The sequence below is a fragment of the Pongo abelii genome, chromosome 20 (assembly GCF_028885655.2).
Source record: "Pongo abelii isolate AG06213 chromosome 20, NHGRI_mPonAbe1-v2.0_pri, whole genome shotgun sequence".
Lineage (NCBI taxonomy): Eukaryota > Metazoa > Chordata > Mammalia > Primates > Hominidae > Pongo > Pongo abelii.
Window position 1 is genome coordinate 6,306,626 of NC_072005.2, and position 15,344 is coordinate 6,321,969.

At 55.5% G+C, this 15,344-nt stretch overlaps 1 protein-coding gene across 2 annotated transcripts; it reads right to left on the reverse strand.

The window, feature by feature from the left end:
• Positions 1–590: 590 nt before the first annotated feature.
• On the reverse strand, positions 591–15,295 carry GTF2F1 (general transcription factor IIF subunit 1). Of its 2 annotated transcripts, none has more exons than XM_054539462.2 (13): positions 14,754–15,295; positions 14,627–14,673; positions 13,706–13,778; positions 11,478–11,671; positions 9,399–9,569; positions 5,309–5,493; positions 3,735–3,888; positions 3,592–3,650; positions 3,397–3,516; positions 3,182–3,255; positions 2,962–3,100; positions 1,664–1,781; positions 591–1,575 (listed from the first exon to the last, which is right to left on the reverse strand). In XM_054539462.2, exons 1-13 carry the CDS (start codon positions 14,763–14,765, stop codon positions 1,371–1,373), a joined length of 1,551 nt encoding a protein of 516 aa, XP_054395437.1. In that variant the 5' UTR covers positions 14,766–15,295; the 3' UTR covers positions 591–1,370. The 2 variants fall into 2 exon arrangements, with proteins under 2 accessions (XP_054395437.1, XP_054395435.1); XM_054539460.2 differs by having other exon boundaries at positions 3,592–3,653.
• Positions 15,296–15,344: the final 49 nt, after the last annotated feature.

Here is a 15,344-nt window from a genome sequence, read left to right on the forward strand (position 1 = left end):
TGGTGAAACACCGTCTCTACTAAAAATACAAAAATTACCCAGGCGCGGTGGCGGGTGCCCGTAATCCCAGCTACGTGGGAGGCTGAGGCAGGAGAACTGCTTGAGCCCAGGAACCGGAGGTCGCAGTGAGCCGAGATTGTACCACTGCACTCTAGCCTGGGCAACAAGAGTGAAACTCCGTCTCAAACAAAAACAAAACAAAACACATTAGCCAGGCATTTAATGGTACACACCTGTGGTCCCAGCTACTCAGGAGGCTGAGGTTGGAGGATTGCTTGAGCCCATGAGTTCAAGACTGACCTGGGCAATACAGTGAGACCTCACCTCTACAAAAAATTTAAAAATTAGCTGGGCGTGGTGGTGTGCACTACTTGAAGGGTTAAGGTGGGAGGATCGCTTCAGCCCAAGAGGTGGAGATTACAGGGAGCCAAGACTGTGGACACTGCAGTCCAGCCTGGGCAACAGAGCAAGACCCTGTCTCAAAACCTAAAAAATAAATAAAAATAAAACCATGAAAGATGGGACCAAAACATAAGGAATAAGACATTATCCAAACAGAGTAGCAGATCTAGAAAGGAAAGAAACAAATCTGAGCAATTTATTATTTTTTTTATTTATTGAGACAGTCTCACTCTGTCACACAGGCTGGAGTGCAGTGGCGTGGTCTCGGCTCACAGCAACCTCCACCTCCCAGGTTCAAGTGATTCTTGTGCCTCAGCCTACGGAATAGCTGGGACAACAGGCGCCCACCACCATGCCTGGCTTTTTTTTGTGTGTGTGTGCTAGGATCTCATTCTGTCACCCAGGCTGGAGTGCAGTGGCACCGGCATAGTTCACTGCAGCCTTGAACTGGGCTTAGCCTCCCAAGTAGCTGGGACTGCAGGCGCTCACCATCATGCCCAACCAAAACTGAAGACTTACTGGGCTATGTGGTGGATAAGTCACAGCTGAAGAGGGACTCAGGGAAGTGGAAGGGAGAACTGTAGAAGTTACCCAGTGGGCAGCACAGGCCCTTGGTCAGTGTGAGGGAGGCTGAGCCAGGAGGAGGAGGACAATAAGAAGGCCTAACAGGCAGCTGAAGATTCCAGAAGGAAGGGCCACAGGAGGAGATGGCTTAACTTTTCCAGAATTGCTAACTACGGGGACCTGGGAGTCAGGGAGCAGGATGGCGAAGGGGCAGTGAGAGCCTGAAGTTCTGGGGGGCAGAGCCATGTATTGGACCAAGCCTCACTCCAGGATGGCGAAGGGGCAGTGAGAGCTGAAGTTCTGGGGGGCAGAGCCGTGTATTGGACCAAGCCTCACTCCAGGATGGCGAAGGGGCAGTGAGAGCCTGAAGTTCTGGGGGGCAGAGCCGTGTATTGGACCAAGCCTCACTCCTTGAGGGAGAAGTGCATTTTGTCGTTGATCATCTTGCGCTCGGGGTTGAGTCGCTTGAGGATCTGGGCCAGCACGTTCACTGTCTGCTCGCTGCTCAGCCCTGTCTTCTTGGTCTGGAACTTTTTCAGCAGGTCCTTAGTGGTCATCGGCTTCCGTGTCAGGTAGCGGCGCACGGCATCCTCAGTCACCTGCACGTCGCTGAGGATGGGAGGGCGGGGAAGGTGGCATCAGTGAGATTGTCCCCAGTAGCCCTTGCCCTGCCCCCCTGCCGTCCTCGTCAACTTACCCGCTGCTGGGTGTTGTCTTGCCCGATGGCGGCTGGGGTGTCGACTTCCCGGACAGGCTCTGGGGTCCCGCGTCCAGCCGCAACCGCTTGGCTGCAGGCATCTCGCTCACCCGCTTCCCTGTGGGAGTGGGGTCAGGGCTGAGTCTTGCGGGCAGGAGGCAGAAGCCCTGGGCAGGACCCCAGGATGGGCAGTGCCAGGATTAGGGTTCAAGGGGATCAGGGAGAGACAGGCCTCCACCCGCACCTCCATCCCCTCTGTCCCGAGCCCCAACACAGATCAGGAGGCTGTGGCTGTGGGGAGTGGAGTGGGGAGTGGGAGTGCGGAGTGGGGAGGGGAGTGGGGAGTGGGAGTGGGGAGTGGGGAGTGGGGAGTGGGGAGTGGGGAGTGGGAGTGGGAGTGGGGAGTGGGGAGTGGGGAGGGGAGTGGGGAGTGGGGAGTGGGAGTGGGGAGGGGCGTGGGGAGGGGGAGTGGGGAGTGGGAGTGGGGAGTGGGGAGTGGGAGTGGGAGTGGGAGTGGGGAGTGGGGAGTGGGAGTGGGGAGTCGGAGTGGGGAGGGGAGTGGGGAGGGGAGTGGGGAGGGGGAGTGGGGAGTGGGAGTGGGGAGGGGAGAGGGGAGTGGGGAGTGGGGAGTGGGGAGTGGGGAGTGGGGAGTGGGAGTGGGGAGTGGGGAGTGGGGAGGGGAGTGGGGAGTGGGAGTGGGGAGTGGGGAGTGGGGAGGGGAGTGGGAGTGGGGAGTGGGGAGTGGGGAGGGGAGTGGGGAGTGGGGAGTGGGGAGTGGGAGTGGGGAGTGGGGAGGGGAGTGGGGAGTGGGGAGTGGGAGTGGGGAGGGGCGTGGGGAGTGGGAGTGGGGAGTGGGAGTGGGAGTGGGGAGTGGGAGTGGGAGTGGGAGTGGGGAGTGGGGAGTGGGAGTGGGGAGTCGGAGTGGGGAGGGGAGTGGGGAGGGGGAGTGGGGAGTGGGAGTGGGGAGTCGGAGTGGGGAGGGGAGTGGGGAGGGGGAGTGGGGAGTGGGAGTGGGGAGGGGGGAGGGGAGTGGGGAGTGGGGAGTGGGAGTGGGGAGGGGAGTGGGGAGGGGGAGTGGGGAGTGGGAGTGGGGAGGGGAGTGGGAGTGGGGAGTGGGAGTGGGGAGTGGAGTGGGGAGGGGGGAGTGGAGTGGGGAGGGGGGAGTGGGAGTGGGGAGTGGGAGTGGGAGTGGGGAGTGGAGTGGGGAGGGGGGAGTGGGGAGCGGGGAGCGGGGAGGGGGAGCGGGGAGGGGGAGCGGGCAGCGGGGAGCGGGGAGCGGGGAGGCCAGGGGCGCTCACCTTGCTCAAGTTTGCTGGCAGCCGCCCGCAGGGTGGAGGAGGTGCTGCCGCCCTCTGCGCTGGGCGTGCCTGGGCGGCTGTTGCCCCTTGAGCTCCCTCCCGACGGCTTCCGCTCTCTCTTGGGTGGTGTCTTCTTCTTCTGCAGAGGTCAGGGTGGGGTGAGGTGGGTGAGTCTGCAAACGGACGCCCAGGCCTCCCCTGCCACTGGGCTGGGCCTTACCGCCATGAAGAGGGCCGAGGAGGCCTCGCTGTCAATGTCGCTCTCCTCTGAGCTGTCCGACTCCTCGCTGCTGTCTGCGGGGCACAGGAAAGGGGTCAGGGCCAGAGCAACCCCGGGACCCGGTGCCCACTGGTGCCTCCACTGCAGATGAGGGAGGGCTGCAGGGCGCCAGGGCCCGACCCGAGCCTCCCATATGGGGGCCACACGTGCCGCACCTTTCCTGCGCTTCTTCTCCTGGGGGGTGGGCGCCTTCTTCTCCTCCTCCTCCTCCTTGTCCTCCTCAGGCGGCTTCTCCTCCTCACTCTCCTCACTACTGTCGCTCTGCTCATCGACACCTGGGGGGGCAGGGTATGAGCAAGAGCAGGGAAGCACCGCCCCCATCTCCCCGGGCCCGCCGAGCCACCGCCTACCCTTGGGTCCCTCCTCCTGCTGCGGCGCCTTGGCCTTGCTCTCAGGCTCGTCTTGGGAGCTGCTGTAAGACAGGGACAGCAGAGGATGAGCGCGTGCCCGCGAGGCCGCATGGGCTCTGGCAGCCGCCTCCCGTCGGCCTCACCTGGAGCCGTCTGACATGTAGTCCACCTCTTGGCCCTCGAAGTCCCCATCATCGCTGTCCTCGAAGGCCTCGTCGTCTGAACCCTTCTTCTTCTTCTTCTTCCTGCCACCCTTGGCCAGCGGCGCCTTCTTCTTGGCCTTGGGGGCTCTGCCACCTGGGAAGGGAGGAAAGGAGGGAAAGCGAGGAGGAAGGCAGCAGGTATTTATTGTGTTTTTCACATTTGGTGCAGTTTTGACATCCTGGGGGGCCTCACTGACTGGGGAGACTGCCTTTCCAGGGCCAGCCCAGGAGCTCAGCTCTCCTAAACAAACTCCCGGCAGACCCCACACCCCACCCACCTTCTCTAACGCTCACAGACCACTCCCCCTCTCCCAGACCACCCGGGCGAGGCACCTGATAACCAGGGACAGCCCCTACAGCCCAGAGCGCACAGGAATTATTGAAACTGGTCAACCTAGAGTTGCAGTTTCTCATAGGAACCCCCGTAAAGGCCACGGCCAGGCCAGGTCATCCCAGCACTTTGGCAGGCTGAGGCGGGAGGATGGCTTGAGCCCAGGAGTTTCACACCATCCTGGGCAACACAGTGAGTGAGACCCCAGTCTCTACAAAAAACACAAAAATTAGGCCGGGTGCAGTGGCTCACGCCTGTAATCCCAGCGCTTTGGGAGGCCGAGACAGGCAGATTACCTGAGGTCGGGAGTTTGAGACCAGCCTGGGCAACATAGTGAAACCCCATCTCTATTAAAAATACAAAAATTAGCCAGCGTGGTGGTGCATGCCTGTAGTCCCAGCTACTCGGGAGGCTGAAGCAGAATCACTTGAACCTGGGAGGCAGAGGTTGCAGTGAGCCGAGATTGCGCCACTGCACTCCAGCCTGGGCGACAGAGCAAGACTCTGTCTCCAAAAAAAAAAAAAAAAAAATTAGCCGGGTGTGGTGGAGCACACCTGTAGTTCCAGCTACTCAGGAGGCTGAGGTGGGAGGATCGCTTGACCCTGGGAGGTCAAGGCTGCAGTGAGCTGTGATTGTACCACTACACTCCAGCCCGTGTGAGAGAGACAGATCCTATCTCAAAAAAATAAAAAAGAAGGGCCATGGCTCAGCTCTACTGGGCTCTCGCCTTGCCTCCTGACTGACATCACTGCTCCTCCAGGCGGCCTCGCCTGACTCTCATTCTTTTTCTCTGAGACGGAGTCTCTCTCTGTTGCCCAGGCTGGAGTCCAATGGCGTGATCTCGGCTCAACACAACCTCCATCTCCCGGGTTCAAGCAATTCTCCTACCTCAGTCTCCCGAGTAGCTGGCACTAGAGGCGTGCACCACCATGCCCAGCTAATTTTTGTGTTTTCAGTAGAGCCAGGGTCTCACTGTGTTGGCCAGGCTGGTTTCGAACTCCTGATCTCAGGTGATCTGCCTGCCTCAGCCTCTCAAAGTGCTGGGATGACAGGCGTGAGCCACCGCGCCTGGCCCCACTTGCCTCTCATTCTAGGGCCACTGTGAGCAACGGTAGACTTTGCCTTCACTGGCACCGCCTGAGCAGGCACCTCTGTGACCTAATGCCCGGGCCCCCGTACTCACCCTCCTCACCGCTAGCATCACTGGCATCGGAAGACATCTCCAGGTCGTCCTCCAGGTCATGGATGCGCAGCTCGCTCGCCTTCCTGCGGCCGCGTTTCTCCTTCTCCTCCTCGTCCTCGTCCTGGTCCTGATCCTTGAGCCGCCGCTGCTGCATGATGCTGAAGTGGTTCAGCACCTTGTTCCTCCTGCGGGCCAGGCACAGTGGGGCTCATGCCTGCACCACCCTGCACCTGTGCTTGCAGGGGGCGAGCCCCAGGGCACCACCCACACAGCCTTCAATGTGATGTGGCCCCCGGGGACTTGGGCTGTGACACAGGACTCCCTGAAACCACGCGGATAGAGCCAGCCCTTCCTGCCTTCCCGTTCTGCCCCAAGTCCCTCAAAGAGCAGGTCCCCATGTGCTGCTGGAGACTCAGCACCTCCCTCGGACTCAGAGTCTGGCCCCAATCCAGTCACACTGGTTTCTTGCTATTTTTTTAATTATTTTTTTATTTTTTGAGACAGAGTATCGCTCTGTCGCCCAGGCTGGAGTGCAATGGTGCAATCTCGGCTCACTGCAACCTCTGCCTCAAGAATTGCTTCAAGCAATTCTCCTGCCTCAGCCTCCCCGATAGCTGGGGTTACAGGCGCCTGCCACCATGCCCAGCTAATTTTTTTTTTTTTTTTTTTGTATTTTTAGTAGAGACAGGGTTTCACCATGTTGGACAGGCTGGTCTCGAACTCCTGACCTTGTGATCCACCCACCTCAGCCTCCCAAAGTGCTGGGATTACAGGCGTGAGCCACCGCGCCTGGCCAGATCTCGTTATCTTAATTTATAGATGTCTTTTTCTTTAATGACAAAACATACTGTTTCCACTGGAACAATGTAACGTTGTCTCATTGCTCATGGAAGCTTTAAAAAACAGGACTGCAGGCCTGGCTGGGCACGGTGACTCACACCTGTAATCCTAGCACTTTGGGAGGCCGAGGCAAGTGGATCACCTGAGGTCAGGAGTTTGAGACCAGCCTGAACAACATGGTGAAACCTCATCTCTACAAAAAATACAAAAATTAGCCGGGCGTGGTGGCATGTGCCTGTAGTCCTGGGCACTCAGGAGGCTGAGGCAGGAGAATCAATTGAACTCAGGAGGCAGAGGTTGCAGTGAGCTAAGACTGCCCCACTGCACTCCAGCCTGGGTGACAGAGTAAGACACTGTCTCTGGAAAAAAAAAAAAAAAAAAAAAAAAAAGACTGCATTTAATGAGAAGTGTTAGGAATGCATCTAACATGGGCAAGGCCCAGGCTGGTGTGAAAGATAATGAAACTGCTGCTTAACAATGTGAGTGGCTTTACCCCACTGAGCCATGCACCAAAAAACAGTGACAGCTAGGTGCAGTGGCTCAAGCCTGTCATCCCAGCACTTTGGGAGGGGAGGCTAAGGCTGGAGGCTCGCTTGAACCCAGGAGTTTGAGACCAGCTTGAGCAACATGGTGAGACCCCATCATCATTTTTTCTTTTTGAGTCGGAGTCTTGATCTGTCACCGTGGCTGGAGTGCAATGGTGTGATCTCGGCTCACTGCAACCTCCGCCTCCTAGGTTCAAGCAATTCTCCTGCCTCAGCCTCCCGAGTAGCTGGGATTACAGGTGCCTGCCACCATGCCCAGCTAATTTCTGTATTTTTAGTAGAGATGGGGTTTCACCAAATTGGCCAGGCTGGTCTCTTGGCCAGGCTGGTCTCAAACTCTTGACCTTGTGATCCGCTCTCCACGCGCCCAGCCTGAACAGTTCTTAGCTAAGTAGATTTAACAACTGATCAAGAGATGGCATTCTGACTGGGCACTGTGGCTCACACCGGTAATCCCCGCCTATTGGGATGCCAAGGCGGGCAGATCACTTGAGGCCAGGAGTTCGAGACCAGCATGGGAAATATGCTGAAACCCCTTCTCTACTAAAAGTACAAAAATTAGCCGGGTGTGGAGATGCACGTTTATAGTCCCAGCTACTCTCGAGGCTGCGACAGGAGAATCGCTTAAACCCGGGAGGTCGAGGTTGCAGTGAGCCAGTGAGCTGAGATGGCGCCACTGCACTCCAGCCCGGGTGACAGCGCGAGACTCTGTCTCAAAAAAAAAAAAGAGATAGCATTTCTCCTTTGGTTAACATCCAGGTTTTACACAATTCTATAAAATGCCAAATTCTTCTCCCTAAAACTTACAAAGCAGTTTCTAAGGAAAATACAGCAAAAGGGAACCCGCCCTCCCAGCAATGATTGATCGACTGATTTTACAGTGGAGCTAGGAACTCAACCAATGTGGAGCAGGCAGGCAGACCAGGGGGATGTTGTTCCAGGGGAGCAGGGGTACAGAAACTGCCCCACAGGTTCAGAGGCTCATGACCTGGTGGGGAGGACGCTCTGACTTTGTGCCATTTACTGGGGTTGCTTTTGGAGCTGAGCCAACCTACGACTCTTCAGAAATTTTAAAACCAAAGAAAATGATTAAAAACTAAAGCAGAGGCTGGGCGCGGTGGCTCATGCCTGTAATCCCAGCACTTTGGGAGGCTGAGGCGGGCAGATCACGAGGTCAGGATATCGAGACCATGGTGAAACCCCATCTGTACTAAAAAGATAGAAAAAAATTAGCAGGGCATGGTGGCGGGCGCCTGTAGTCCCAGCTACCCAGGAGGCTGAGGCCGGAGAATGGTGTGAACCCGGGAGGCGGAGTTTGCAGTGAGCTGAGATCACGCCACTGCACTCCAGCCTGGGTGACAGAGCAAGATTCGGTCTCAAAAAAACAAAACAACAAAACTAAAGCAGGCCGGGCGTGGTGGCTTACGGATGTAATCCCCACACTTAGGGAGGCTGAGGAGGGCAGATCACCTGAGGTCAGGAGTTTGAGACCACCTGGCCAACATGGTGAAATCCCGTCTCTACAAAAAATACAAAGTTAGCCAGGCGTGGTGGTGCATGCCTGTAATCCCATTTCTCTACTCGGGAGGCTGAGGCAGGAGAAATGCTTGAACCTAGGAGTCGGAGGTTGCAGTGAGCTGAGATTGGGCCACTGCAGTCCAGCCTGGGCAAAAAGAGTGAAACTCAGTTCAAAAAAAAAAAAAAACACCAAACAAACAAACAAAAAAACACCAAAGAGGAAAAAAGGTGTTTTATTTGTTTTGTTTTGTTTTGTTTTGAGACGGAGTCTCGCTCTGTCGCCCAGGCTGGAGTGCAATGGCGCCATCTAGGATCACTGCAAGCTCCACCTCCCAGTTTCACACCATTCTCCTGCCTCAGCCTCCTGAGTAGCTGGGACTACAGGCGCCCGCCACTACGCCCGGCTAATTTTTTGTATTTTTAGTAGAGATGGGGTTTCACTGTGTTAGCGAGGATGGTCTCGATCTCCTGACCTCGTGATCCGCCTGCCTCAGCCTCCCAATGTGCTGGGATTACAGGCGTGAGCCACCACACCCGGCCAAAAAAGGTGTTTTTTTAACCCTTTGGGAGCCATCGACTCTTTGAGCATCTGCTCATCTGTGACCTGTGCAAATGCCATTTGTAGATGCGTCCAGAGTGCCCTCCCCACCATCTGCAAGCACCCTAGGGCGGTGGTGGCCCTAAGGTCTCATCCAAAGCCATACATCCAAGACCAAGTGCTATGGGACCCCAGCCTCGTCCGCCTGCCCATAGTCACTCTGCACTGGCCTCATGTACTGTGTCCCTCCACAGCCCTTAACTGTACCTGCCCCATCTCTGAGGCCGATGTCACTGCTAGAGAAACCCTCCTCAGATGCCCTGCCTGGAGCTGCTGCCCTGCAGTGGATCAGGCTGTGTGAAGCTGCGGCCTGTGGAAAGCCAAGGGGGCAGTTAGACCCCACCCTGCTCTGCCAATTTGAGCTCCAGGTCACAGACTCTGGCTCTGGCAGCACCCTCTGGGTGCCCCATTGTGGCCCTAAGGCCTCCTATGTGTTTCCTCCTGAACTGACAGCTCTGAGACGGCCAAGTGGGGTCTGCCCTGGTTACCCCTGAGTCCCCAGCTCCCAACACAGGGCCTGGTGATATACCCACAGCAAGGCACCCCATTTCCCTCACTTCTGTCCCCAGCCACCACCCAGCCCACTCACCTCTCCCACTCCTCCTCGGCCTCCTCAGCAGTGAGCGTGCGGTGCCGGGCCAGTGGCGTGAAATTGTACCAGTTGTGCACGGGGAAGGCCTCGAAGGCCCCGTCGGGGCACTGGGTGAAGATGTAGTAGGACGTGTTCTCTGTCACGCCTCCCTTCTTGATGCCCTTGAACCTGCAGGGAGCCACGGTCATGGCCTGGTCTATAGGGGCCAGCCCCAGCCCCCGCTGTGTCCCCCAGGGCCTGCCTCCTTTATGGCACTTGCCATAGGAGGAAGACCAACGAATGCCCATGAGACCTGGGCAGGCCCTTCAACCACCTGGGCCTCATCAATTTCCACATCCGGGGAACAGGACCGGCGCACCCACCCTGCAAAGTGCTGGGCGTGTGCGCATCGGGATCGTTTCTGGAAAGACCGTGTGAGATTATCTCAGGAGAGCCCAACCCTGCAGTCAGACTGTCTACATTTGCCTCCACCTCTGCTCTCTGTGGGCCACACCCGGGAAACTGAGGAGGCAAGTGAGAAGATGGGGCGGGAAGGCATGGCCAAATATTTTTTTTTGAGATGGAGTCTCGCTCTGTCACCCAGGCTGGAGTGCAGTGGCACAATCTCAGCATTGTGCTGAGCAGTGGCACAATCACTGCAACCTCCACCTCCCGGGTTCAAGCAATTCTCGTGCCTCAGCGTCCCGAGTAGCTGGGATTACGGGTGTCTGCCACCACGCCCAGCTAATTTTTGTAGTTTTAGTAGAGACAGGGTTTCACCATGTTGGCCAGGCTAGTTTCGAACTCCTGACCCCACATAATCCGCCCGCCTCGGCCTCCCAAAGGGCTGGGATTACAGGCGTGAGCCACCACGCCCAGCTATGGCATGGCCAAATCTGAAGTGGACACCTGGCCCAGGCCACCATTCCCTCAAGCCTAAACAACTGCCCAGCCTCCTTGAGGCCTCTACCTCATTCTTTTCTACCCCAAAGTTCTGGACAATCTGGGTGAGCACCCCTTCCCTGCCTACAGCTTTCCAAGGCTCCGCTGGGCCCAGCACATCCTGGCACCCACTGCCCTGTGTGAGCTGCCTGTGTCTGTCACTATCACCCAGCTGCTGTGCCTGGAGCGCCCTTCATCAACCTAACCTGGACCCCTCCTGTTCTGCCCTCAGTCTGCCCCCTCTGAGAGGTCATCTCAAGTGTCATGAGCCCCAGGGCTGGCCACCCAAGCTTCCTGCATTGTGGCACTCAGAGCTGCCTCAGAGCCAGGCACAAGCACCAACTCAGTGAACTATCTTCAAAAACACAACCCCAGGGCCTGGGCGGTGGCTCACACCTGTAATCCCAGCACTTTGGGAGACCAAGGTAGGAGGATCGCTTGACCCCAGGAGTTCAAGACCAGCTTGAGCAACGCAGCAAGACCCCATCTCTACCAAAAATACAACAATTAGCCAGGCATGGTGGGGCGTGCCTGTAGTCCCAGCTACTCAGGAGGCTGAGGTGGGAAGATCTCTTGAGCCCAGGAGTTGGAGCCTGCAGTGAGCTACGATTGCACCACTGCACTCCAGCCTGGGCGACAGAGTGAGACCCTGTCTCAAAATAAATAAATAAGTAGACTGGGCGTGGTGGCTCACACCTGTAATCCCAACACTATGGGAGGCCGAGGCAGGAGGATCACAAGTTCGAGACCAGCCTGACCAATATGGTGAAACCCTGTCTCTACTAAAAATACAAAAATTAGCTGGGTGTGGTGGTGGCAGGCACCTGTAATCCCAGCTACTCAGGAGGCTCAGGCAGGAGAATCGCTTGAACTCGGGAGGTGTAGGTTGCAGTGAGCCGAGATCGTGCCACTGCACTCCAGCCTGGGCGACAGAGCAAGACTCTTGTCTCAAAAAAAATACAAGTAAGTAAAATAAGATAACATAAATAAATAAATAAATAAATAATAAAACTCTACAGGGATGGAAGTGCCAGCACCTCCATTGCAGCAGGGGGAATCTGAGGTTCAGAGAGGGTACCCCACAAAGTATGTAAGTTGAGGCCTGGGGATGTGGACTGGTCACTAAGCCGGCACCACCACCGCCCCACCACTTACTTCCTGCCTGATTTGCCGTTGACCCGGAGCAGCCAGGGCTGGTCCTCGGGCCGGAACTCCTTGAGGACGATGCCATACTTCTTCCTCCGAGCCTCCTCCCGAAGCTTGCGGTTGAACTCGCTGCCCGCGCCGGATTCGGGCATCTCCTCTTCTTGGTAGATTTTCTTGTTGCTCAAGTCCCGCTCCAGCCGAGCCTAGGGGAGCAGGAAGCAAAGCCTCTCAGGGTCCCTGGCTTTGCTTGGGCAGTATCCCCCTCCAAGAACGCCCTTCCTTGCCCTAGGCTGAGCTCTAGATGCTCAAAACCAACTTACCACTTGGCAACAAGGGAGGAGAACGGTAGCCTTTGACGAATCTGGGTAAAGGGAATTTGGGCGAGCCTTGCGCTCTATTTTTGCAACTTAAAAGCTTGAAATTATTTCCAAATTAAAATTAAAGAGAAAAAGACCACCTGGTGACCATCGAGCAGGCCATCGGAGGCAGAATTCCTTATCTGAGGAATCTAGAAGTAATCAGACTTCCCTATTATCTACAGCAGGCATCTGGTTCCAGGATTCTTTTCCAAAAATGTGTAAGTAACTAGAATTTCCACACATCTCCAGAATGCATGCATATCAAAACTCATTGTGCTGTGGCTCACGCCTGTAATCCCAGAACTTTGGGAGGCCGAGGCGGGTGGATCACGAGGTCAGGAGATCGAGACCATCCTGGCTAACATGGTAAAACCCCGTCTCTACTAAAAATACAAAAAATAAGCCGGGCGTGATGGCGGGCACCTGTAGTCCCAGCTACTTAGGAGGCTGAGGCAGGAGAATGGCGTGAACCCGGGAGGCGGAGCTTGCAGTGAGCCGAGATCCCGGCGCTGCCCTCCAGCCTAGGCGACAAAGCGAGACTCAGTCTCAAAAAAAGAAGAAAAAAAAAAAAAGACCAGCCTGGGCAACATAGTGAGATCCTGTATCTATTTCTTAAAAATAAAAAGGCTGGGCATGGTGGAAGGCTGAGGCGGGTGGATCACTTGAGGTCAGGATTTCAAGACCAGCCTGACCAACATGGCGAAACTTCATCTCTACTAAAAATACAAAAATAGCTAGGCGTGGTGGTGGGCGCCTGTAATCCCAGCTACTTGGGAGGCTGAGGCAGGAGAATGGCTTGAACCTGGGAGGTGGAGGTTGCAGTGAGCCCAGGTCGCGCCACTGCACTCCAGCCTGGGCGACAAGAGGCTCCATCACAAAAAATAAAATAAAATAAATAAAAAGAAACTCATTGTGCAACACTTGCTGACATTAAGGCACCAAAATCTCTACAAATGTAACAATTTCTTGTGACCTATACGGCTAACATGATCTGAATCACCCTTAATCTCCTGATTTAAGGTCCATATACACCATTTCCAAAACACTCTAGAATCAGCCACATCTCATAACCTCCACTGCCTCCAGTGCCCTGCCAGGACTCACCTAGACCAGTCCAGTTGCTTCTACCCTGGTCTCCGTTTATTTGCCCTCAAACCCACAGTTTGTCTCCCCACAGCAGCCAGATCACACTACAACTTCCCAGATGAAGACGCTTTAATGGCTCCCAAAGTCCTTTCTAGAGCCCCTGACGACAGGGGCTCTGGGAAAGCCCCCAGCCCAGTCCCCTCCCTTGCCCAGATAAACCTTGGCCAAAAATGTCCAACGGTGGGCACAACTTCTAAATGTTCTCCTTTAAGGAGAGGCCTCTGGTGGGCCTACCAAACCTAACTTACAGGGACACCCAGGAGCTCGGCCTGGGCCTTTGCCATTTCCACTTTTTTTTTTGAGACAGGGCCTTGCTCTGTTATCCAGGCTGGAGTGCAGTGGTACAATCATAGCGCACTGCAGCCTCAAACCCCTGGGCTCAAGCGATCCTCCTACCTCAGCCTCCTATGTAGGACTACAGACCCACACTATCAGCCCCAGCTAACTTTTTAATTTTTTTTGTAGAGTTGGGGTCTTGCTATTATATTGCCCAGGCTGGTCTTGAACTCCTGGCCTTAAGCAAGCTTCCTGCCTCAGCCTCCCAAAGTGCTGGGATTACAGGTGTGAACTACTGCACCCAACCCTTTGTCATCTATCTTTTCTTCACTTGGAGAAAAGTGAGAAAATTAAGACTTAGTTACTATGACAGTTAAGCAACTATCACAATCAGCACAGTCAGGGTCAAGTTCTCTCACCACCCCAGCCCCCGATCCCCAGGACTCAGGGACTTACCTGATTCCACGTAGCAAAGTTGACTTTATCGGCTGCATTAAAAGCCATGATGTTATATTTTTTGGTTGTATTCCTGGAGTGGATTAGAAGAGGTAGTGTCAATCCAATACAGCAATTCAATCATTAATTTAATCAAGCAATGCTATCGAACCATTAATTCAATCAGCCACCCAACTGGATCGTTAATTCAATCAAATCATTAATTTAATTCAATCACTCAATTCAATTGAACCATTAATTCAATTCAATTCACTCAACAAACCCACCCAGCTTCATTCAGCCTGTTTTGCCTGGCAACACTGGATACGGAAGACTCCAAAGATTCCCAGTCTGCCAGAGAAGCTAGACCCATCCTCTCCTGACCCCAGGCAGAAGAAGAGCAGATGGAGGGACAAAGATTTGGGGGAACCCAAGATGTGGAGATTATTGTGAACTCAGCCTTGGGGAGGAGGGAGGACAGGCAGGGAGTATTTCCTGGAGGAGGAAGATACCGGAGCTGAGTTTTGAAGAATCATCAAGAATTCACCCAGCAGAGTCACAGTTTAGGGGTTGAAGGGAGGCACTCATGGCAGAGGGAACAGGATGTACAAAGGCCTGGAAAGGAAAGACAGCCTGACCACTTTGAAACAGGACAAGGAATATGTCCTTACAGCTGGCCTGGACATCATGGGATCATATACTCCTCGAAGGTTAGGCCAGGGGGCTGGATCGCCGTGTATTAATGCACTCATTCATTCATTCGTTCAAAAAAGCAGTGTTGTCCCCAGAGAAGCCTCAGCTTAATCCCAGCCCTGCCCTCCAAGTCTCTCCCGGTCTGGAGGGAGAACCACAGACAGGGCCAGAAACGCCTGGCTAAGAAGATCGTGAAGGTTTTCATTTTTGGGGGGTGGAGAGGAGTGGGAGATGGGGCTGGGGACTTACTTAGGAACTCGAACGACGTATTCAGTGACATTCTGGCTGCTAGGGCCCTGCGGAAAGAGGAAGCGGTGAGTGAGGGGTTGCCGAGGTCGCCGTCGGAACCCCCGAACCCCGCCAAATCCACACTCACTAGGGCCGCCATGGGCAATGGTCAGTGGTTCCGATCTGGTCCGACCCGGGTTCCTTTCGTCTCCTCTGGCGTGCGCGTCCCTCGATCCCGGGGAAGGCGCCGCTCGGTGTCGGGTCTCTGTCCCTGGGCGAGGACCCCAAACCCTAGGCGCCTCTGGCACTGGGAAAAGGTAACCGGAAGAGGCGCTCAGGCTACTCCGTCTACGCTTCTGCGGCCGCCTAACCCGGAAGCGAAACCCTCGAGCGGCCGCGTTGCGATGTCAACCTTCTTAGCGACTGTGGCCACCTCAGTGCGCAGTCACTTATGCTCCTCGGCGGCTATGGTCACCTCAAAAGGGACACCACGGTCCCTTTTTAGACTCAGCAAACCTAGGCCGAGTCTCAGATAAACTAACGGGCCTCTGTCGCTGGCGCTCTTGTATATAACGCGGTTAACTTCATCAAATGGGGGACCGCCCTCTCTCGTGACGTCAGCACCCAAGGACCGTGGGGCATCCTGGGTGGGAAAAAGGAAACGAATCCCTCTTGCGGGCTCCCAGGCACTTTGCGCATGCGCCTTGCTGCTCTGGACCTGGTGGGGCTAAGAAGGCCG

Bases quoted from the DNA above. Each gene is read 5' to 3' on its own strand.
- GTF2F1 (XM_054539460.2), bottom strand. The intron at 9,570-11,477 runs GTAAGTGGTGGG...GGCTCCCTGCAG, and splicing joins AACGGCAAATCAGGCAGGAA to GTTCAAGGGCATCAAGAAGG. The intron at 5,494-9,398 runs GTGAGTGGGCTG...CCTGGCCCGCAG, and splicing joins GCCGAGGAGGAGTGGGAGAG to GAGGAACAAGGTGCTGAACC.